This window comes from Manacus candei, unplaced genomic scaffold, assembly GCF_025592945.1.
Source record: "Manacus candei isolate 608988 ecotype Guabito, Panama unplaced genomic scaffold, ASM2559294v1 h1tg000023l, whole genome shotgun sequence".
NCBI classification, from domain to species: domain Eukaryota; kingdom Metazoa; phylum Chordata; class Aves; order Passeriformes; family Pipridae; genus Manacus; species Manacus candei.
The window spans coordinates 19,385,527-19,407,851 of NW_026138071.1; the positions used below are offsets into that span (position 1 = coordinate 19,385,527).

The window sequence follows — 22,325 nt, forward strand, 5'->3', positions numbered from 1 at the left end:
CAATCCCTGCGAAACACCTGTCTTTGCAGACAATGCAGTGAACAAACAGACCAGTGGACTAGCCAGAAAACAGTTCCAGCTATGGACAGGCCTTCTAGGTAAAAGACATATCTGAAACACAAAAAAGGAGCTATGTGTCTGTGGAAGCAATCATAATCCTACTGGCATGGGCACCTCATGTAGCCTGGAGAAGCAGTTCCGTCCTCCTGGCAGCTCAGTCTGAACACGTAGAGCAGATGATGGCACCTCCTTTCTGGCTGACCAGCTTTTTCAGCCAGCAGCACTTTAGCCAAGATCTTTAATCCAAGTATAAAATTTGCAAAATATTCACTTAATATTTGCACTTTTAAAGCATGAGTCTCTCCAAGACAGGTCAATAGGAGAAAAGCAAATTTACTTTCCACTTCATGGTTTCATAAAGGAGCTTATGGCTTACTGAGCATGTTCTGCACTGAGAGACAATCATTAAATAATAAAGATGCACTCTATGACAAATGTTTACAAAGCCAACTACCACGCAGTGAACAGCATTCTGTAGTACAGTGACAAACCAGAGAACTGTGCCATGCATTTTCAGAACTCAAATAAACTTTTGTGCCTCTAGGGTGGTTGTGTAATATCAGCAAGAACTGCCCACGAATTGCAAAAGGAGTGCACACAAGGAATTTCATAAGAAGCTGCTGAAACAGGAGTGAGGATTAAAAAACCGCCTGGAGCTGCCTGCTTGGATTCTGCTCAGTTTGATTTGGGTAAACCCTGCCCTACTATTTTCACAGATCTCTTCTCTTGCCTCTGTCTGCAGATTATGGGCACTTTCCTCCTCCTCCTCTTTTTAAGTTTCCATCTGTCCTTCTGTGAGTTTCCAATAACTACTGCAATAAACCCTTTTCTTTCCTCTTCAAGTCATTTGCCTTTCCTGTGGACCTGCCTGTAAGTCCAGTCTCAGGTTGCTAGGGTCTGTTTACCAGCTGGAAGCAAACAATGACTTGAATCCAACAGAGAATACAAAACAGAAATAATGGAAAGTTCATTTGGGATCTTTCAAAGTAAATACTATGTTCCACAAAAAAGCCAACTGGTCCAAAATAACAGTCATGAGTAAGGAGCTCTTTTGGGAAATGTTGGTTCTGCAGAGGTAAACAATTTACTTTTTAAATATGATCTATTTGTAATAATGACAACATGCGGATTGTCCACATTAAAATGCCTAAATTTGTGACTAAAACTAGTATTTTCTATTTATCTGAGGATAGATGTTTCAGTTTCACAAAAACATAAGGTTTTCAACTTCTGTAGGAACTCAGTCATGCTTGCAAGATAACAGAAGTCAGTAAGGCCTACCATTAGTTCAGGAGGAAATATAAATTCCTGTGTTGGATCCATGGGCAGGAATTGTTCTGGATTGCAAAGACCTGAAAGGATCTGCAAAGAAATTGGGGGGGGAGGGGAAGAGAGAGAGAGCAGAATGCACATATTCAGACTAAGTTGCAAGTCTTTGTCAACAGATGAGATTATTTCCTAGTGTGAGACAGTTTTGACACTTTATAGGTTGTGTTCAAAAATTCAAGATTCCCTAATTAATTTCTAATCTTTAGTTTATTCACACACTACTCAAAAGATGGACTACTCAAGAGACAGACTATCATACCAATCCCTCTCAAGCCTTTGCTTGAAATACATCAAGCTTCAAGAAAAATCTTGCAGTATTTCCTGAAACTGGTCATAGCAAATGTATTGCACCACACTGGGTGTAATGTGTACTGTGGGAAAGTGCAGGGCTGGATGGTATAGTTATGTTCTGTTCATAACTGTGTCTCTTAAGGAGCTTTCTGACAGAGCTTGACATGACAACAAATAATGTCCATCTGATCAGAAAGAATTGTTTTCTGCTTTAGGAGAGCCTTATGCAAAGCTCCTCTCCAGCCTTGCATAAGCACTTCAAGAACCGAATGTTAACAGTGCTCTACTTGTTCACAGCTGTCTTTTTTCTGCAGAGGCCTCTGGTGAGGCTATCCATCTTCTGAGTTTTCAGAAGCTTACATAAAAGAAGACTGAATGTGCTGTGCTAGCAGAACTGGTTTGTATTTTCTACCTCACTGATTTATTTGTGGAATCAAAAATCCTGTCAAACCAGAGAGCAACAGGTCTCAAGTATATTGAATGGGGGAAAAAATTGATATATCCTAGTATGAAGTCGCTTATTCCTTCCCCAATCAGTCATTACCTCTGAACAGATTGTGGCCTTGGTAACTATAAGATCTGGCTCTGGATGACTTAGTCTACTGATTGACACCATTGATGAAATGGCAAAAAAAAATTCTATGTCTGCTATGATCCTCACGATAGTTAGGGACTAGATATTTGCCTTGGATGAAAGCAACTAGGAGGAATGCAAATCATGGAAAGCCAAATAAGAGGGCATCCAAAGGAACTGCTGTTTTGTAATTGGCAACTACTCCATTGCTAGACTTGTGCTTCAAACAACCTCGGCAGCAGCTCATCAACAATTTTCAGTTCTTAGAGGGGCAGAGGCAACACACAGGTGCACAAATGTCTGCACATCCAGTCACACTCCTTGGAGCTCTACAGTTTTTCACTGTCAAAACAAGTTTTCTTCCAATCACCCAAGACATTTTGCTTTATAGATTTCTCAGAGATTTTCAGTCAGAGAAAATTCATCTAAGGAATTAAAATCCTCGTTCTGATGCAAGATCAGTGCACTATGGCCTCTTCTTACAGGTGGATGAAGAGAAGACAACAAGTTCTTAGATGCACACAGGGAATGGAGGACCTTTTTGAAGCAGGATCCTCCTTATGTATACTGGAGCTCCCATATGTACCCTTAAACATAATAATTGTGGAACCTTTGCCAGGACAAACACAAATGAGGTGACTTGTGATTTTACAATGTGCATATGTAAAGTGAGAATAAAACAATGTGTATTTTGAAGCAATACCAATATATCGGTTGCAATACAGCACAGGAGAATGAGACACTTCCCTCAAGATCTTGGAGCCACTAGCAACACAGTAATGCTTATGAAAGGCTTTACAAGTATACACTGACACTAAACAGCAATAGTTTTGTTTCATCTTCAGGAATTCAGATTTGGTGTCTCAAGCACACAGAAACAAGTCATGCTGATGGCTGCAAAACTTCTGTTATGGGAGTTCAACTTCACATCAAGGCCTGCTTTTTTAAGAAAGCTGTCTCTGACCAACGGTTTTCTTCTTCACACACAAAAAAGCAGATATAAATGTTTAATATTGAGATCCACACTCTCACTGGAAAATGTCACTAAATAAGTAAGCCGCATGAGGAGCGGCTGAGGTCACTTGGTTTGTTCAGCCTGAGGGGACAACTGCGGTTACAACTTCCTCGTGAGAGCAAGAGGAGGGGCAGGCACTGATTTCTCTGTGGTGACCAGTGACAAGACCCCAGGGAATGGCCTGAACTTGTGTCAGGGGAGGTTTAGGTTGGATATTAGAAGAAGGTTCTTCACCTGGAGGGTGGTTGGGCACTGGAACAGGCTGTCCAGGAAGTGGTCACAGCACCAAGCCTGACAGTTCAAGAAGCATTTGGACAGTGCTCTCAGGCTCATGGTGTGACTCTTGGGGAGGGTCCTGTGCAGGGCTAAGCACTGGACTCGATGATCCTTGTGGGTCCCTTCCAACTAGGCATATTCTGTAATTCTGTGATTCTGTGATTCTAATAACACAGATAATAACAATGCAGATATGCTTGTGCTACCTTTCTGCAGCAACAAGAGCAGAGAGCCTGGAGTTCAGTCTGGTCTAAATGTCCAAAGCTAGAAAAGTAGCTGCTGCCATAGTTAAAGATCACCCCTTCCTACAAATCTGACAATGCAAACAGGAGTTAACAAGAAAAAAAATCTATTGTAACTTACCTGACCCCCTGTAGAAGATGAACAGACACATTCCTCCTGATCCAAGCAACATTGTCCAGTTCCTCTGAGTTGGCAACACGTTGGCTCCTAAAGAAATCATATTCTATTATATAAAAGCAATGAGGCAGCTTAGTGATTTATTTGTAAATTAACTTTTTGATGCTTCCTGTTCCAAATTAGATTTGTTCAGCCATTTGAAGTTGCTCCAGGAGACCCCTTAAACCATAGGACCCCTAGGAGTGAGTTCCCTTTGGGTACCCAGGTATCCATGAAGTAAATGGAAAAAATCAAAATTACTTCAGTGGTGTTTAGATCAAGTCCTTGTAACTGATGCAGAGGATTTTCCACTGCATTGCAAGGGTACATGTAAACCGAAAGTCAGTGGTCGCTGTAAGCTCTTGGCACATCTGGAAACTAAAAGAGCCAGATTTTCCAAAGGTTCAACCAAAAAAAGATTTTCCAAATGATGCAAGACTCCAGATAGGTAATTCAAAGAGGCTCAGCCTTTTCAGATACCAAAAACTATCCCAAAATAAGAAATACATTTGAAAATACTGACCTACCCTAGCAAAAGATGTGTAGCTGTCTATAATTGGCCTGTATCCTGTGCAACGGCACAAATTACCTGAAATAAACCATATGATAATCAATCATAGGAAACCAGAACAATGTTCGGAAGCACCAGCACAACTGGAAATGATCAAATGATCTGGCATCAAACCTGCAGATACAAAATGCTGAAATTTATGTCCCTATGCTCAAATGGGCAAAATCACATATGTAAAAATAAGAAATATTACTCCAATAGTGATTATATTATTAAAATTTATTATTTTTAAGGTCATTTCTAAAAATAATATTAATTACTTTATGTGAATGTATGTAAAAAAATCAAATTATGAAAACCATCCAAAAGTAAATTCTACAATTACTAGTACCACTACAGTGTTTGGGTTTTACAATCAAATCCAAAATCTACTGCCATCCATCACTATGATGGTTTTCATATATAATTAGAAGAAGTAATAAAATCTCTACCGCAATTTCTGGCATTTCACTCATGAAATCAAAATCTTCTGGTGGGAGGGGTTAATTACTTTGGGAGCTATAGGAGTGCTAGCAAACTTGGCTCTTGAAAGTGAGTTGAAGTTGCTTTGCCTATTATAGTAAATATTGCTTGAAGAGCAAGACTGTTGTATTACTCAGTGAATACTTATACTCTTTCAGTATATTATACCTACTCTTTCAGCATATTCTTTGTAAAACTGTACTCCTACTGCACCATATTGAGGCTGTTGGTGCAGGAGGGCTATAAAAACAGGCTGTTCTAAAGGTAGGGATTTTCAGAAATATTTATGCAGTGCTAAATGCCACTGTGTATCCCTTTAGAAGCCTTCAGTGTGAACCATCTTTTGATGATTTTGAGATGTCCTTAAGCCACTATGGCTATATCAGAGTACCATCTACTGCCATCATCTACTTCTCTTTGAGTTAAATCATACTTATGACCTTGGCAATCAAACATGTATCCTTTTATTACACTTTTTACAATTTACTGCCTGTAACTTACCATCCAGAGCAGAAATAATCTGCTCCATGGAAGGTTCTGCATGGTTTCTCAGTAAAGCATACATGGACATCACCATTCCAGGGGTGCAGAAGCCACACTGGGAGCCATTGCATTTGGCCAGCCTTTCCTGGAACAAAACAGAACAACAGTCCAGGATGTGGCTTCACTGACTTTCTGAATAGCCATCTGAATATGTCATCTACCAGCTGTAGGATGGCAGCAGCATTTTCACTATCCCAAATTCTCAGAGCAATCACCTAGTTAAAGGATAATACTTGCTCCAGTTTAGACCCTCATGATCCTAATTAAGAGAATAGAATAAGGCCCGAGACTTTCCGTTTATACATCAATCATACATTAGGTATTTCTAACCAAGAAGGATAGAACACAGACTATCTCCTCAACCAGAGCTTCAGCACAGACCAGTCACAGAGTTGTGACTCTTGGAAAATAATATTGAGACAGAAAGAGAATGTTCAGAAAACATTCTTAAATCTGTGTGGTCAGACTGTGATTTTCAGGGACAAGCCAGAGTGGAGGAAGTAAAGAGCTGACCTAATCCAAGGGAAATCTCTGACACACAGATCAAATAAGCCTAATTTAATACCTGCCAGTCTGGTTGCCAGTTGGAATCATTCATTCCATACTCCACATATGAACAGACCGTTGTCCTCAGTGAGATGGCCAGAGGCCATGCTGGTGACTAAATGAAACTCACTGATGCTCTTTGTCCTTTCCCATCCCCTTCTGAAAGCTGGCATCCTACCTGCCATATGCTTGGATAGTCCTGTGATGTGGAGATTGTGATGTGCTCCCTGCATGGTAGTACATTAGGAGGAACTCCTTCCATGCTCCATACAGGGCCAATCACAACCCAGCAACTGTTGTATTAATTCCCTCAAACACTTGTTCATCTAAAAAGCTCAGACACCATTCAGTTTTTAGAACCCCTTCAGAGACTTTGCATTGCACAGACTCACAGCACCTTCTCACAGATCCCAGTTTTGTTACAGACATAGGACAGGACACTCTCATAATCTTGCAGCCTTACACAGTCCAGCTTACTCTCACCTGAATTGGATGAATCCAGGTTTTTATGCTTCCAACTCCTTCCACAGTAATGACAGCAGCACCATGCAGTGAACATAATGGGAGAAGGCAAGAGTTGGCAGGACGATGACTTTGATATGTGAAGGAGAACTGTGGCTTTAAATAGCTTTGTTGTATGAGTCCATGGAGGATGAAACAAAGGATATACACTCCAGCTAATCTAGAAATGCTCTGACTTCTGACGTTAGAAAGACATGGGGAGAAGGATATGCAAGCGTAAAAAATCCTGCACTTGGACCATGACAGTATGCATCCTGCTCCTAGAGCTGGGACTTAGGCATTAAGTAATAGGCTCTTCTAATTAAAGAAGTGCAATGTGTAGTTAAAAGAAAAAAAAATCCTACATATTTTCTTAAAACCCAAAGTCTAGGACCAGCTGTGATGGAAGTCAGGCACAGCACTTCTAATGGAACAAAGTTTCAAGAGCCAGGGAGAGACAACCCAGAACTACTAACTCTGCTGTGGGAGAAACTGTACAACCACAATGTAATAAGCCTATTGCAAAAGTCCTTGGAGATTTTATCAGTGATTATGTGAAACACGTAATGAGAATTTATTAAAAGTGGCATATCCTCAAATAAGCACAAAGGACTTAGGAGAGGCAGATGACAAAAGGGCTGTTGAAATCTCAAATCATAAAGAACTCAATCTAAAACATCATTTTCCCAGAAGGCTTGGGGGTTTGGTGTTGAGTTTTTGTTTTGGTTTGTTTTTTTTTTTTAAAGTATTGGAAAGGATCTAAATCTCTATTACTGTGTGATCATGAGTTCAGCTCTGTAATTTCCCAGTGAATGTCAGTTTTCCCAAAACACTAAATTACTGCTTTCAAATATCAGCACCAGGATACTGTATCAGTTTGGCAACAGGATCATATGTGGATATCATCACAGTGCAGGCACCACAGCCTCCTACTCCACAGCCATATTTTGTACCTGAAAGACGGACTGCAAAGGAGACTGTTAAAGAAAAAAATTACCATATTCAAAAGATATTTTTTCTTTATGTTCTTCTGAGTCTCCCTTGTTTTATCTGCATGTGCAGAACTGGAGGGTGCTCCCCTGTAAAAGGGATTGTTTGAGCAAATACAGCAATAGGTCTTCTTATTAGCCTTACTCACAGTACTTTCCTAATCATTGCACATAATTATCTGTATCTTGTGTTTGCAAAACAGTATCAACAGATCTCAGTATGTTTCCAGTGCTGCTTCCAGAACATCCTAGGAAAACAGTGATTTTAATGGAGCACAATATCCAAGTGCACACACCTAAACCCTGTATGGAAGGACTCCCTCCATTATGTGCCTCAGCACAAAGGCTCCACACTCAAACCACAATCTCCTTCTGCAGTGCCCTGCAGTCCAATGGAATCTACCACTTCCTTTCATCATTTCCCTTCACTTGCTTAACTTTAGAAGCTACATGGCAGCTTCTTAGCTGGGATAACTGCCACTGAAGTCAACAGAGCCCTGACAGCAGTTAGCAACCTGAAGAGCCTCAAATAAGAAAATAAAATAAGCTTATATAAAACTCTCTGAAGGACTGGGGCCTAAATAAATTGTTTACTGCAGAAGTAGTTCAAAATTTACAATGTTATACCCATATAACTAACACACACAATGCACATGCAGCACTGGATTGCTCTCCTGAGAACAAATGCAAGGCAAATTTTGTTATTTCTACTTATTGTTCTGTTTACGCTGGTTCCCAAAGAAAAGTGAAACAATCTTAATCCCCATTGCATTAATTTACAGACTTATAGAACTCAAAGGCAAAGCTCAAAAAAAGGATATGCTTCTTTCTTAGATAATACAGCACCAATTCTTCAGGATCTGCCTGCCTCTCTATTACCTATGTTATGAAATAAAAGAAAAAAAGGGATTATAGGTCAGAGAGGAATCTAATATAACCATCTCACAAGGATTAATTATGATGTTTAAATGTAGTGATTGTGGATTACTGTGGAGCATTTGTTTAGCAACAGGATGCTGTCACTTGATCATAATCTGCAGAATAAATGAGTGGGTCAGGCAATGTTGGAGAACTGAAAGGGAAGAGAGGTTAAGTAAGCACTTGGAGAGACAAGACTAGAAGGAAAAGTGCCTTTGGCCTAGATCCTTTGTTGATTCCTAACAGCATGAATCAGAAATCCCTTCATTTTAAAGCCATGAACTTGTGTGTGTGAAAATTCTGCATAATTTTATTTCCTTGAAGTTGATATTAACCCCTTCATTTGCAGAGACCCATTAGCATAACAGCAGAGGAAAATCTTAGTGTAAGAAGAGCAAGAGGGATACATATCTAAGTATATTTTCATTCTAATTAAGTTTAATGTGTATGAGTGGGCTTATGCAGACCTTGCTTTAGCCTTGTCTCAAGAATGTCGTTGTACCATCAGTGTGCTTGAAATTGTTGGATACAAGAAAACACAAACAACTTTGAAAAAAAATGTTAGGACCCACTGCTGCAGAATGACCAGAGAATGAACCTCAGGTTTCTCTCAACAATTCTGCCATATCAGCAGCATGCTCCAATTTACCATGTATAAGACAACATGGACTAGTTCAGGAATTTATACAGAAATGCAGAGTGAAATAAGGTTTCAGAGTATGTCTTGACATGTAATGACAGATAAAACATAACAGACAGAAAGAAGTTGAACTACTTTTCCTTAATTCACCTGGTCAAATTAAAGCCATTACCATCTCTCTAGAGTATAAAAGTGTTGACCAAAAAACTGAAAAATATCTCTAGAAAAGCAAGGTTGGTTAGCTGGTTTGGTTTTTTTAACAAATAAATATATTTCCTTCCTTTTACTTTGTATTGTATTTTGGGTGACATTTTTGCTAGTAGAACTTCTCATTCACTTGACCTGCTAAGTAAGAAAATGCAACAAAATGTCTTAGAAAATGGAATGTGAGCATTTGGCATCAAGAACAGAAAAAATTAGCTACCTCTTTTCTTTTAGTGAAATACTGAAACTATATTAGTAATCTGCATATTCTTTTACTAGAGAGGCACTTCAACTACATCAACTTTAGGAGTACATTAATAAAAGATTTTAGTAAACAGATAACTATTTTTAATTCTAAAAATCTGATTATGAGAGGTGATACAAAGTCACTCACATTCTGTAAAAACCATGGGATAAAGTAGGAAAATCAAAGACAAGAGACAATTATCCATGAATAAACTGTTGCTCCAGAATAACAGTTTCCAAATGTGAACAGAAAATATTAAAGCCATGCTGCTCAAAAAAGAAAAAGCATTTAAAAACTTACCTTCCTACCATTCACAAAAAAGACAAGCTCATCTGATTGTTGAGGGCAAGCCATGCTGTTGCATCAAAGTCTGAAAAATAAAGCTTTACGCATCAAGAGAAATTAATGAAATGCTATATGGTCCTAAAGGTCGACTGAGTTTGCTCTGTCCTGCAGAGTTTAATTTGATGCTCAGTCTGCAAATAAGCAGGTGGGGAGGAGCCAGTGCAATGTATATTGTTTCTCAGCAATTAAAGCATGGTCGGATGCCAACGCACCACCTCCTACTCCCTACCCCAGCTCTTCCCTGGTGACTTGAAATAATCTGGGAAGAATATGAGCCCCTGTAACCTAAGAGACAACTGTGGAGGGTACTTTTGGTTTGAGCTACAGGTGCCAGGCCTATTTATTTTATATTATGCAGTGAATTTAGAATACATAGGCATGTCTGATGCAAGAACCAAGGACAAGCAACATTACGCATTTCTGTGGGGTGTCAAATGCAAAGCTGTGGATCTCTGGTTCTCATTTACCTTGACCTGAACTATCCATGATTTTCTGTCTTCAGAGCAACCAAGTTTTAACAAAATCAACATTACTAATCTACACACATTTAAAATTTCCTTCTGGCTATCTCTATGCCATGCCAGCTCTATGTCCTTACTGCTATGGGTACCATTATAAGATGACCATACTCAAGACATGCCATGTCCTTAAAGAGAGAAATCCCAAATACTGATTTGGAGTTCTAGATTCGCATCCATTTCTCTTATATGCCTTATTACAGCTGGTCTTCTTTTTCTTTTTAAAGGGGAATTATGTATATGTATTTCAAAAGTCTCCATTTATGTATGTACATGTCTTCTGCTTCATTTACCATTTTCACATTTTCCAGCTAAGGTGTCTGCATTTCATTTAGAGTCAGTGTAGGCTTGCAGGACAAAGTAGTCAGTCCCTGATCTTCTAACACTCCCCACCAGAAGGCAAAAAAATTATTCTCAGCAGATATATGCTGCTGCTTTTGTGATTTAGCCCCTAATTTACGCCTGAGAGCTGCAACAACACAAACACTGAAGCCATGTCAGTCACCAGGTCCCTGTAGGCAAAAGCCCTAATGTGTCCTGCCAACTGTAGCATCAGTGTAGTATTCCAGGTGTTGTAGGTATGACAGTGCAGTTCAAAGGCCTGAAAACAGAAGGAACCAGACCAAATACCTGATTTTGGCAGAACAATATCTATTTAGAGACTACTAGCCCTCCAAACCAGAACCTAGTATTTACATTAGGTGTTTAAGCTTACACCACACAGAATGGGACTGTGGAGGGTGAATAATTGTAAGAAACACTTCTCTTAGGAAGAAAATTAGTAGAAAGAGTTCTTCTCAACCATCTCCAGTTTGGGTATAATTGTGCAGTTACAGTGCACATTAATGTGTAGCCATCCGGTATGTCAGTGCCTTTGGAGCCCCAGCATTTCTGTTTGTTTATCTCCCTGTACAGTCCAAGAAAATTCCTTTCATAATATCCCATGGTAGCTATAGTATCATCTGCCAGGATGGTTAACTGCTGATATTTCTAGCTTCCATGCAGTTTTTCAAACACCTAAAAGCCAAGCAAACAGCTTAATATGTTTGGACCCAAAATAAACAACAACTCATATTTGCTACATGTATAGAATTTACTGAGACAACTAGACAACAGTGCCACTTGTAAAGAGGCAGGGAGGAATCTTTGTCAATAATGACTGAGAAATACAGACAAGCAGACAAGATTTGCACTGCAGACAACAAAGTGTGGGTCTAGAACACGATGAGTCCTCGGAGTGCAAACACCTCAGCACTGCAGATGGGGAGATGGCATTGCCTGTGAGGCAATGATTTTGGAAGATTTGACTTGTCTGGAACTAACTAGCACCTGTGCTGATGCATAGGTACATAGGATAACAACAGAAAATGTAGCTTCCCCCCAGTTCAGCAGACCTATAGGCTCCCTGCTTCAGCATATCCCAGAATTTACACGTATTTTTTGGCTGTTATAGATATGTGGGGTTGTGAGCTGTCATTGACAAACCCACGCAGTGAAACTAAGAAGCTGTTTCAAATCAGAAGAACGAATTGTGGCAGAAGCATTCACATTTAATTTGATTTATTGATCTTCTAACAATAAATAAAAGCCAAAGTAATACAAAGAAAGTGAAGAAAAAGAAGTAAAAACCAATAAGGCTTCAGCTGCCTAAATCACACTTTCAGTGCCACTTCAGATGATTTGCTATTACCTGCTTGACCTCCAGTTGCTATATCATATCTTCCAGTCCTGTGCTCTCCTATGCCTTTGTTGTCTTATGATATCTAAGATGGTCTGGACAGCTATGTTTAAGCAGCTGCATTTCACCTACTCATAGTGGTTACAGAGAGACAAACTGAGGCAATAAAGATTTCATATCTTAACAGCCAATACAAAAGCTGTTTTAAGCTACTGACCTGATTTCTGTCACAGATACAGCATCAACTTGTAAAAGGGACAGAGGGCAAGAAGAGAAAATTGTGGAAAACTGAGAGGCCCTACAGGCTGACATGTCAAACAAATTAAAGCCATTTACTTCCAGTAGGAATGGCAGTTGTCATAGTGCTGGAGCAATGTGACCTGTGAGTAAGTGGAAGACCAATCTCCATGCTTAGCAAGGAATAACTGATGCAGAGGTTCACTGAAGTCACACAGTGAACATCTAAACTACTGATTTTCTCACTTCTGCTTTATTATTGAAGAACTTGCTGCAATTTTTCTGGTGCTACTTAAGGTAAGTTTTGTAGACTCACTAAAAAAGTGAAGTGTTTTCTCTATGCTAGGATGCATCCCAGATCAAAGCCTCAAGCACAAATGCCATGGAGATTTGTGTATTTGTGTGTGTGCACATTCAGAACTGAAATCTTGTCTTCACACTTGAAGAGCAGGAAGGGTTGATGTTGTTAATGAGTTCAGTATTGTGGATTCCGATGCTGAAATCTAAATATTGTGACTGGAGCTTTCATAACTTGAAAGTTATTTCTTGGTCTCACCAAAGGTTACAAATATATACATGCTTCAAGTGTATTAACATCAGAATTTTTGTTACCATTTAATATAGTGTTGCTTTATATTTTCCTGTTTTCTCCAGGTGCTACTGCTTGGGTGTGGTCTAATCCCATTTTATGCTAGCACCATTAGATGTTTGATCTTTGCAGAACATCTTTTGATCTCATTATGGTTTTTTTTTTATTATTTGCTTTATTTCAGGAGTGGCCAAGAGTAGGAGAAAGCTGTTAATTGCACTTTCATGGCTTAATATACTCCTGAGTACAGGATTAAGCACTGGTTAAGAATCCTTTCCAGGGACAGGTTCATCCAGTCTCCCATTCAAAGCACACTGAACTCCATGTCAGTTTTTACATTAAGTTCAGAGGCTTTTGGCTTGCCCCATGAGAAAAAGAAAGCTTCTGGTGGAAATTACAACTAAGTGACTCTGCCAACTTTCAGAATAAAATTCATGTTCTGTATATGTAGGTCAACTTGCCTGGCATAGTGAAAGAGAATCGTAACTCTTGTTTCTTGTGTGTTTTTGACACAAAGACGTCTGTGCCAAAAGAATCTAAAGAAGCTTTACTACAAGTCAGAGCATCACTTCTGATCAAAAAGGGACTGAATCCAATAAATTCTGAGTCCTTGACAAAGATCTCTGCCCTCAAACTCCACTGCAAGATTCAGATCCAAATTAGAAAATTAGCTGAAGCCATTACAAAATCGTTTATCATATGAAGTTGCTGGGTGTAATAAGTGGCAGTAAGTTATCTAGCATACCTTTATACTTCATCCTAATTTTCCTTTCCTACAGCATTTGAGCTGTGCTGTTCAGCAGACCTTTCTTGTTGAATACATATACTTCAAATGCAGAAGATGTATTTCTAGCAACTCAATGCAGTCATTTAAGTGAAATACTGTAATGAATATACTGGAGAAAGAATGAAGATAAGGATAGAAGATGTAAAGTGCATATTTTTGGTAGATAATTCTATTCTGAAAATAAGAAAATGAGAAAATATATGTAGCTGTGTGTTGGTTAGTGTCTTGGAGCAGTAAATCAGTTTTCCATTCCGGTCTTTGTCATTCACACAGATGTGGCCTGAAGAGCGGAGGAAGCAGCTTCATTGTTTGCAATCTAAGAGACAAGCAAGAAATGAAAAGAGTTACTTTACTTGACTGGCAAACTCCCAACATTGCCCTTATCAGGTGCTTCCAAGTCACTCAGCAGGGTATTATATAGGACACACCTACAGAGGGTGGCTGGAAGGAACGTCAGTAATAACTGAGGTCAGGGCTAAACAGAGATTGAGAAGGTGCCTGCACTGGTGGACCTCACCTCCTGCAAGTTCCTGCAAAGAGAGTAAGCCCACAAACCTACTGAGGCAGGGGCCAGTGGTGCCTCACCACAATCACAGAAATACCATGGGAGTAACCTGTGACTGAGAGCTCAAGAGCTTCCATAGCAGAGCCTCAGAGTTTCAGGGCACAGCATGAATTTATATGCTGACAAGGACCTCGCCTCACTAAATAAAAAACTGCACAGAAAAAGAATTGTAATAGCAGTGGGAACATGACTATAGTGAACAGTTGCAGAAACCCTAAAGGACCAGCATTATGAGAACTGTGTTGCCTCATTTTTCTTCTTCTGTATCTTCTTGTTAGCTCTGAGTTAATTATTTTTCTCCCAAAGAGTACTGGGCATAGCAAGGAGTACCAGAATGAGGTGACAGTGCCAGAGTGTAGCACCTGGAAGGAGACTGAAGATGCCTGGAGGCTGATCCACTGCATGTCAATAAGATGAGCTACTGAGTCCTCTATGGGATTTGACATACAGAAGAAAGGAGTAGGCTTCAGGGAAAGAGGGAATTGTAAAAATTATGTAAATTTCAAAGGAAAAAGATGATACCAGGCATTTCAGTTACAAGGAGCTGTATACAAAGCATGACCAATTGGAGACATCATGAGGGTGCACTTGTGTACACTTGTACCCAGCAACAGTTAAATAGACCCTACCCCCAACCTTCTATTACCAGCTCAGTAAAGTCGTCAGCGCAGCTTGCCCGTATTTGTTCAGCAGTCAGAGGGCTGTTCAGTGCAAAGGGCTTCTTCAGTCCTCTTTCATTCCTCACCCTAGTTACTGCATCTCTCAAAGCGAAGAACACAGAGCATCCCAAGAAAAGTCCTGCCTCACCTATTCCCTGAAAAGGAAAAAAAGTCATATGGGTGTAGGTTTTGAGCAAATGGGAGGAGTACAAGCCAGATGAAAATCAACTAAAAAGTTAAAAACCAGTCATTCAAGAACTGTTTAATCCTTCAGTAAGGAAGTTTATTTTAGATTTAGAGGAGGCAAGGTTAGATCACACCAAGTCCTCTGAAGGTAGCTGCTTCCAGTGTGCTAAAAAGGTTGATTTGAAGTGTCAGTCATTGTTTTAGAATCCTTTTGGCTCATTGTTAAACTTAAATTTAGAATAACTAGCAGATGAAATTAAAACCATCCAAACCCAGGTACAGCTAAAACTAAGGAACAAAGCTTGAACTCTTGGTAATTCCCTGCAGACAAATACCACTGACCTCAGTGGGCTTGACATCCTCTTACCAGTTCTGCCAGAAGATTCACATTTGTTTCTTACCTCAAAGATAGGTCAAATCCACCCTTATTCCATAGTCCTCTCAATGCTGTGGTATCAAATATTTTAATCTGAACTGCATTGGGATATTGCAATTGAATCTTACATATCTTTTGGTTGAAATCAGAGAACCAAGTATTTTCCCCAAATATGCTGCATGAACACAGAATTACCCCTTCCTACAGGGAATTTTAAGGGTAATTATTGGAGATAAGTTCACAGAAAAGGATAAAAGTTCTGTTTGAAGAAGGATATTAGTGTCAGCTCTCTAGATCTCCTCCCAGTCAACTATGTTACTCCTTCACCTAGATGATTTTTTTTCAAACTCAGACAGCTTTAAATAATTTTGAAGGATCTTTAATAATATTCTTTAATAATCTTTTTGTTCTTTATTAACTCTTGCTGTAAAATACACTTTTTCCTTCTATTGTGCTGTTTCATTTTACTGTGTTCTAAAAGCAAACCTAATACTTGGAACAGATGGAAATTTTCACAATTCCCTTCATACCGATTTACCATTACTATTTATATCAAACTGACCAGAATATTTGCTGGTGTAAATTGAAACAATGATTACACCAAGCGAAGACTTGAGTCAGTCTCTCATATACACACGTGCAGTCCTATTTTGTGTTGCACAGCACACACAAGTAAGCTGCACAACTCTCATTGGCATTATGATTTCTCCATCCACTGCTTTAGTATTTTTATTCTAACCCTTCAGTTTATCACCATATTTTAGAAGTACGGTTTTAAATTTAGCTTGTAGCTTCTGTGTATGGTCTGTTAACAAAACCCTAAAATCACTACTTGCCAATGAAAGTGATGCAACAATATCTCACATTATGTCTTTTCTTATTAGCTTTCCTGATGTCATAAATAAAACAATTTACTGGACACTTGTTTGAAATGTTAAAGAAGAAGAACTGAAAACTTATACATGTTTTATACCAGAGTAATTTCTCTGTTTGTTCTGGGATTTAAAATTAGGCTCTGTGATGTTTTGCTTACCTTGGACGCATAGATGGCATAAGGATTTTGGGAAGATGACAGCAGGGAAACACTAAACTGTTCTGGAATATCACAAACAGCAGGGATCTTATACTGATCTGGACCCCGAGTACAGAGGACTCCTTCTGGAGAGTACTTTAATTCCTCCATTGTGTACAGTCCAACGCCTTGAACAAAAGCACCTTCAATCTTTAAATAAGAAAAGAAATAGTATTATGTTTGGTTCAGTGAGTAAAACTTTGTCAAGAACTGATTTGTTTCATCGTCTGTTAAAAAGCCTTTTTCTTTTCTCTTTGACTAATGCGATTCTTCAACATTTTGGGGCAGCTGTGACAATAAAAGCTTTCACACTCCTCTCTCATACCTGAGAGGACAAATGCTTTCATGATGAAGTGATGAGATCTGTGGACCAGCCTGCAATGAATAAAGGTATTTCCCTGCTATCAGGTGGGCAGGGCAGGTCAAACAACTTGGAGACTGCAGATCACAAACAGAATTTAAATCCAGTAGACAATACATATATATAGATATTACACATTGCCCTCATGGGTAAAATTCAAGCTTCATTGACATCTACAAAGCTCTGACACTAACTCAAATGGGGCAAGTCTATAAGCAAAAGACCTTCAAATATGATCTATGATTTTTATAATCTAGTAAGAAATGAATGTTTTCTGAACTAATGAGGTAATTCTCACTTCAGATAAGGATATCAATGTAACAGAAATAAGACAGCAGAAAATTCTTTGCACATACCTGTCCTATATCCACAGCTGGATTTATGCTGCATCCAACGTCCATAACAATGTCTGTTCTGAGATTCTGTTAATTAAATTCAAATTTATATTATTGAGAGAGATGCATGGAGTGGAGGCATCAGAAGACAATGTGAGTTAGAGTTGGTATTCAGTGAAATACCATAGACTAAGATAGAGGCCCCTCTGTGAACACAATTTCAAAATAATTTCCAGTATTCCATTACAAGCAAAATGGGCTTGTCTCAACTTTAACAGAAGTTTAGCCAGAGACAGCCCTGCCAGATTTTTCCCATTGCACAAGGAAATCTCCATATAAATACACACGTAGTATAGATAGAGGGCATATGATCAGCAAGTCTATGAGATTTATCTATCCAAATGGTCAAAAGCTTGGAAATTGAATATTGCTGTAAGTTGTTTGCTGACAAACAAGGAGAGAACAGGCAAAGAACATGTTAGGTGTCAGCCATAACCCAAAAAGTGAACACATATGACAATAGTACAGATGTGCCAGAAGCTGGTAAACACTGCACAGCTTTCACTGTGCTCCACTGTAATTCGCATTTACACTGTTGATATATTTACTGTCATGTGAAGACAGGTCACTTAGGAATGCAAAGCCTGAATCGTTGTTGGAGCAAGCCTCATTTACAAAACTTTCATGACATTCAGTTATTACCTTGTGATCTCCTGTTAGACAGTTAATTTCAACCTCTGAACAAGCAGCTCCATAAAGAAAATATGTGAATGGCTGTCCTTCCCCTTTCTCCCAATCCATGTATTCATCGTAACCTCTGATGGAAGAAACAAAGACCATAAGAAGAAAACTGATGACAGTTTGCATTATAACAAAGCAGAGGAGCACTTAGAAGTTTGAAATTACTTGTGAAATCTTAAGTAGTAAGATCTTATGCATAAAATCTTCAGAGAAATCTTAAATAAAAGGTCAGAACTCCAAAGTTCCATGAAATCCTACAGAGCACTAGTAGCTTAGGTTTGATGCATCTGGTATTTACATAAAATTTAGCAGACAAGCAAGCTATTTCAGTTTAGGAGAGTCTATAACTACCATAATAATAGACATATACTAATAAAAGCCTAGTAATCAAATACAGAGTAAAAATTTAAGGTAATGGTTACTGAGGTAACAGCACACAAGGGAATTTAGAAATGGGAGCAAAACTTGCCAGGACCTATGAAAGAATAATTTACAAGAGATAAATGAAAGAGTTAATTACAGAAACAGCCTACAGAATGAGTGAGAGGGTTAAAACAGGACTATTGAAATAAAGGTGTAATTACTTAGAAGAGAGTGGGACTAACTGAGGAGACCAGAGTAGTCAGGATTGACAGGGTAAATCCAAGGTACACAAAAGGACAGGGAAATGTAGTATCTCCCAACTGTGTGAGCTGTGGGACTAAGGCATATTTTCTGGCCACATATGACTGAAATGTCTTTGCTTTATGCAGTATAATTTTAAATATGCTCAACAATTATAGAATAGAACCATGCATGGAAAAAGGGATACACAAAATCCACATATTCAACTTCTCATAGCCCATCTGCCTCTGCTGCCTTGGAGATTCTTGGATGTAGAGAATATGACTGGATAAGAACAAGATCAATACAGGACCTGAGGCTCAGGGATCTGCAGATATTTTTGGACACCATTAAATGTCAATAGCAAAGCATGACTGTTGTTCATTACTTTGGTGATATCTACATTCCTAAAGGGCTTCATAAGCAGAAAACATATTTGAACAGACTTAACAGCAAGAAGGGACATTTTATTTGGGCATTTCTGGGTGTTTTAAACATGTCTGGGTTTGTGAAGTGCCTCTTCAACTTACTCCAGACTGCCTGAAGATCTGAAAAGTTGTTATTGATAAGTAGGAAATACTCATGGATGGAGAGCAGATATAAGGCACAGCAGGCTAAGAGAAAAGTTTTGCTTTGAATCCCACCTGAATTATAGCACAGCAATTTTTCCTTTCTGGTTCTTTATAAACACAGTGAAAGAATTCAAAGAAAAGGAATGATGAGACTGCTCTGAGAGAGAGCAGTGGGAACTGTGTTTAAGGTTATTGTGTCCTCCAATAGCATGCTGTTGTGAATAAATTCATATCTAAGAGTATATATGGTGGGAATTCTGTGAGGCTCCAGAAGCAGAGAAGTCAAAACAGTGACTCCAAAAACTAGGGTCAATTAGCAACCTCACTTCTAATGTGAGCCCTAAGTCCCCAGCTTTCAGTTAGTGCTGAATCATGGCATCTGATACCTGAGTTAGTTTAAAAACAAAAATTACCATAAGCTTTTCTGCTAAACTCCACCAGACATTTTTAACTCTCCTTCCTCTAAAGAGAAATAACCTTAGGGCTCACATCTGGAATCAAATGGACATATTTTTTTCACAGGTGCACCTGGTTGCTAGTTACAGGTGTGTCCTGGATAAATATTTTAATGTTGCCACTGTTCTTCTTGTCATGCAACTTGGTGTGATCCAGTTGTGGATAAAATTGTAAATAATTGGTAGTACAATGGTATTTATAGCTTATAGCAATACAGTCTCCAGTAAACAAACGATATCCCCCTTTGCACACCTACTGTTACAGGCAGCAGTACTTTTTTGATGCTTTCTGGTTTGCTAATGGCCAAATCATGGAGCAAAGATGGCACAAATTATTCTTTTAATACTTTCTAGAGAGTCCACATAGGGCTAGTCATAAATTAACACCTAAACTTTAGTCTTTCAACCCCCAATATATCAATTAATTACATAAAACATAAGATGAACCATTAGAAAGAACTATTGGACAGGAGCTTCTATTTACATCCTTGATTATCTTCAGAAATCAGTCCTGGTCTAACCTATGCATTTTTAAGGAACAAAAATATATTACCTAAAGTAGCCAGTAGCTGATAGACTCACACTCTGTTCAAAAGCTTCTTTAATCTGTAAAATATAGCAGTGCTTGTGGTAAACCAAGGAAGGAGTCACGAAGGAACATGTGTACATGTATTTACTTTATTTACATATATATACTGACTGACATATGTTTACTTAAAATCCAAACTGTAAAAATTGTAAGGAAAGGAAGGTTAGCTGAGTTGAACATGTTTAGCTGCACATGGTGCCTAAATACTGTAGAACTAAACCCACTTTCAATGAGCAATCTAAATTCTTTTGGCAATACATTAAGGAATAGACCTGTCAACAGTGGTGTTCTTGCAGAATCTTTATTACTGGTAATGCCAAAGTCAGAAAGGGCCCTGCTCAATTTTTCTGCTCAAATTCAATAGAAATGGGTCTCTGTCAGCTGAACAGATCTAGTTGATAAGTCACTGATTATATTGGGTCATATGACCACGTGCACACATGCAACCTTTTGCTTTTTCTTTAGTAAACTGCCTTTATCTAAGCCCACTGAGTTGTGGGGGGTTTCCATCTTATTTTCTTCCCCTGTCTTCCTGATAAAGGGAGTGATAGGGCAGTTTGTTGGGCACCTGGAGTCCAGCCAAGGTCAAACGACCACGTGGCATGAAAGAACTGCATGACCTATTTGCACAAAAATAACAGTTTTCAAGATAAATGCTCTTTGAAATTCTGCCCATGGTAAAAGTGACAGTATGAGGTCCCAAATTCATTCCCTTTCAGTGATTCTCATGTTAGATTTACTCAGTTTACAAGTCAAGAAGTTTTTGTGGGGTTTTTGATTGGTTTTACTGACTTTGTAAGATGTAAGATTATTTCTCTGGATATATATAAACATTCTTTCTTAGGTCAGCCACTCCTGATAATACTTTTGGTGTGTCTGAATCATCCAAATTAATTTTGTACTTATTAGAGGAGATTATCTTTGCATACATAGCTGTCAGCAAGCTAGCACACACATGCCAACATTTCTTGTTACTCTTAGGAATTACTGCTGCAAAGAAAGTGTTTATATTTTCACAGTTATTATAGTATTTAATTACTTGAGAAGAAGACACCCTAGTATATACTGGATCTGTAAATGTCTATTTCACTAGGTTGTAGATAATGACCAATACTGGATAAACAGGGGTTTTTTAACATAATACATAGCACTAGATTCTCAGCCATGTCTTCATATTATAGCAGAAAGCTTTTAATTAACAAAATTCAGTTTCTAGCTCTAAAATTCTATTCCAGTTTCAAGTGGTATCAGATAGGGGTCACTTCTACAAATAACTTTAGCACCATTTCTATATTAATCTACTGTAAATGTAACTAATACTATAACCAAATACATATTAGAGCAATTGGAGCAAGAATTCCTGCTCCCTTTTGTGCAATTCTGTAATATACTGCATATGGGAGAGAGATAGAAGGAAGAAGTTGAGAAGGCTTCTCTTTATTGATTTGGTAAAATAAAGAATAGCTGCATAGGAAAACTGACACTGTACACATATACCCTAACAATCTTTTGCAACAACTTGTCTGAGGGTAAGATGGGGTGGGTCATGTTATTGCACAAGCTGATATTTTTTGTACATAAAAAAATTCTGTGACTCCAAATGTGACTTCAAAGATAGCTTCCTCTCCTTTCCAACCAGGCATGATGTGGGGATTTTTTCCCAGATATCTAAACCAAGCACCTGTGACAGTAACAAAAGATAGCCAGGTCTTCATGTGCATCCTCTCCACCTCTCACCCCTTCATCCGTTCTGCAGTCTCTGATGGGCAATGTGGTTTGTCCTAACATAAGATCACCAGTGGGAATTGCTGGAGGAACTGTTTGGATGCTCTCATAATTATTGCATTACAGAGATAGGAGAGCTGAGATGTTGGTGATTGACTTTGGTGCATATGGGTTTGTGTGAGGGTATAAAATCTGGCTGGAGACTGGATCTCCTGAGGCTGCAGGCAGTGTCTGGGTGGATCCCCGGCTACAGCGCTCCATCTTGTTGTGGAATAACCTCTTTCTAGAGTTTTTAACTTCAGGATTATTAGGCTGAGCAGATTTATAGACTACAATACATACATCACAGTTTCTGCAAGCATTCAAA

General features: G+C 38.7%; 2 protein-coding genes across 9 annotated transcripts in view; both read right to left on the reverse strand.

Annotated features, from left to right (window-relative positions):
• Positions 1–11,824, reverse strand: part of LOC127470942 (aldehyde oxidase 2-like) — a 45,715-nt gene extending 33,891 nt beyond the window's left edge. For 5 of the 6 annotated variants that reach the window (XR_007904472.1, XR_007904471.1, XM_051787057.1 and 2 more), the window contains exons 1-8: positions 9,866–11,824; positions 8,378–8,435; positions 7,436–7,532; positions 6,550–6,658; positions 5,479–5,605; positions 4,472–4,533; positions 3,909–3,995; positions 1,342–1,422 (exon numbers count right to left, since the gene is read on the reverse strand). Coding sequence is in view for 4 of the 6 variants with exons in the window: in XM_051787057.1 (XP_051643017.1) it covers positions 1,342–1,422; positions 3,909–3,995; positions 4,472–4,533; positions 5,479–5,605; positions 6,550–6,658; positions 7,436–7,532; positions 8,378–8,435; positions 9,866–9,919 (675 nt within the window). In the remaining 2 variants the exon portion in view is untranslated. The remainder of the gene's footprint in view (positions 1–1,341; positions 1,423–3,908; positions 3,996–4,471; positions 4,534–5,478; positions 5,606–6,549; positions 6,659–7,435; positions 7,533–8,377; positions 8,436–9,865) is intronic. The other variant, XM_051787060.1, reaches the window with a different exon arrangement.
• A 1,198-nt stretch (positions 11,825–13,022) lies between these two features.
• AOX1 (aldehyde oxidase 1) overlaps positions 13,023–22,325 on the reverse strand; it is a 41,138-nt gene continuing 31,835 nt past the window's right edge. For 2 of the 3 annotated variants that reach the window (XM_051787055.1, XM_051787054.1), the window contains exons 30-35: positions 20,198–20,250; positions 17,976–18,090; positions 17,295–17,360; positions 16,539–16,727; positions 14,931–15,098; positions 13,023–14,035 (exon numbers count right to left, since the gene is read on the reverse strand). In XM_051787055.1, coding sequence (XP_051643015.1) covers positions 13,985–14,035; positions 14,931–15,098; positions 16,539–16,727; positions 17,295–17,360; positions 17,976–18,090; positions 20,198–20,250 — 642 coding nt within the window. In that variant the 3' untranslated portion in view covers positions 13,023–13,984. The other variant, XM_051787056.1, reaches the window with a different exon arrangement.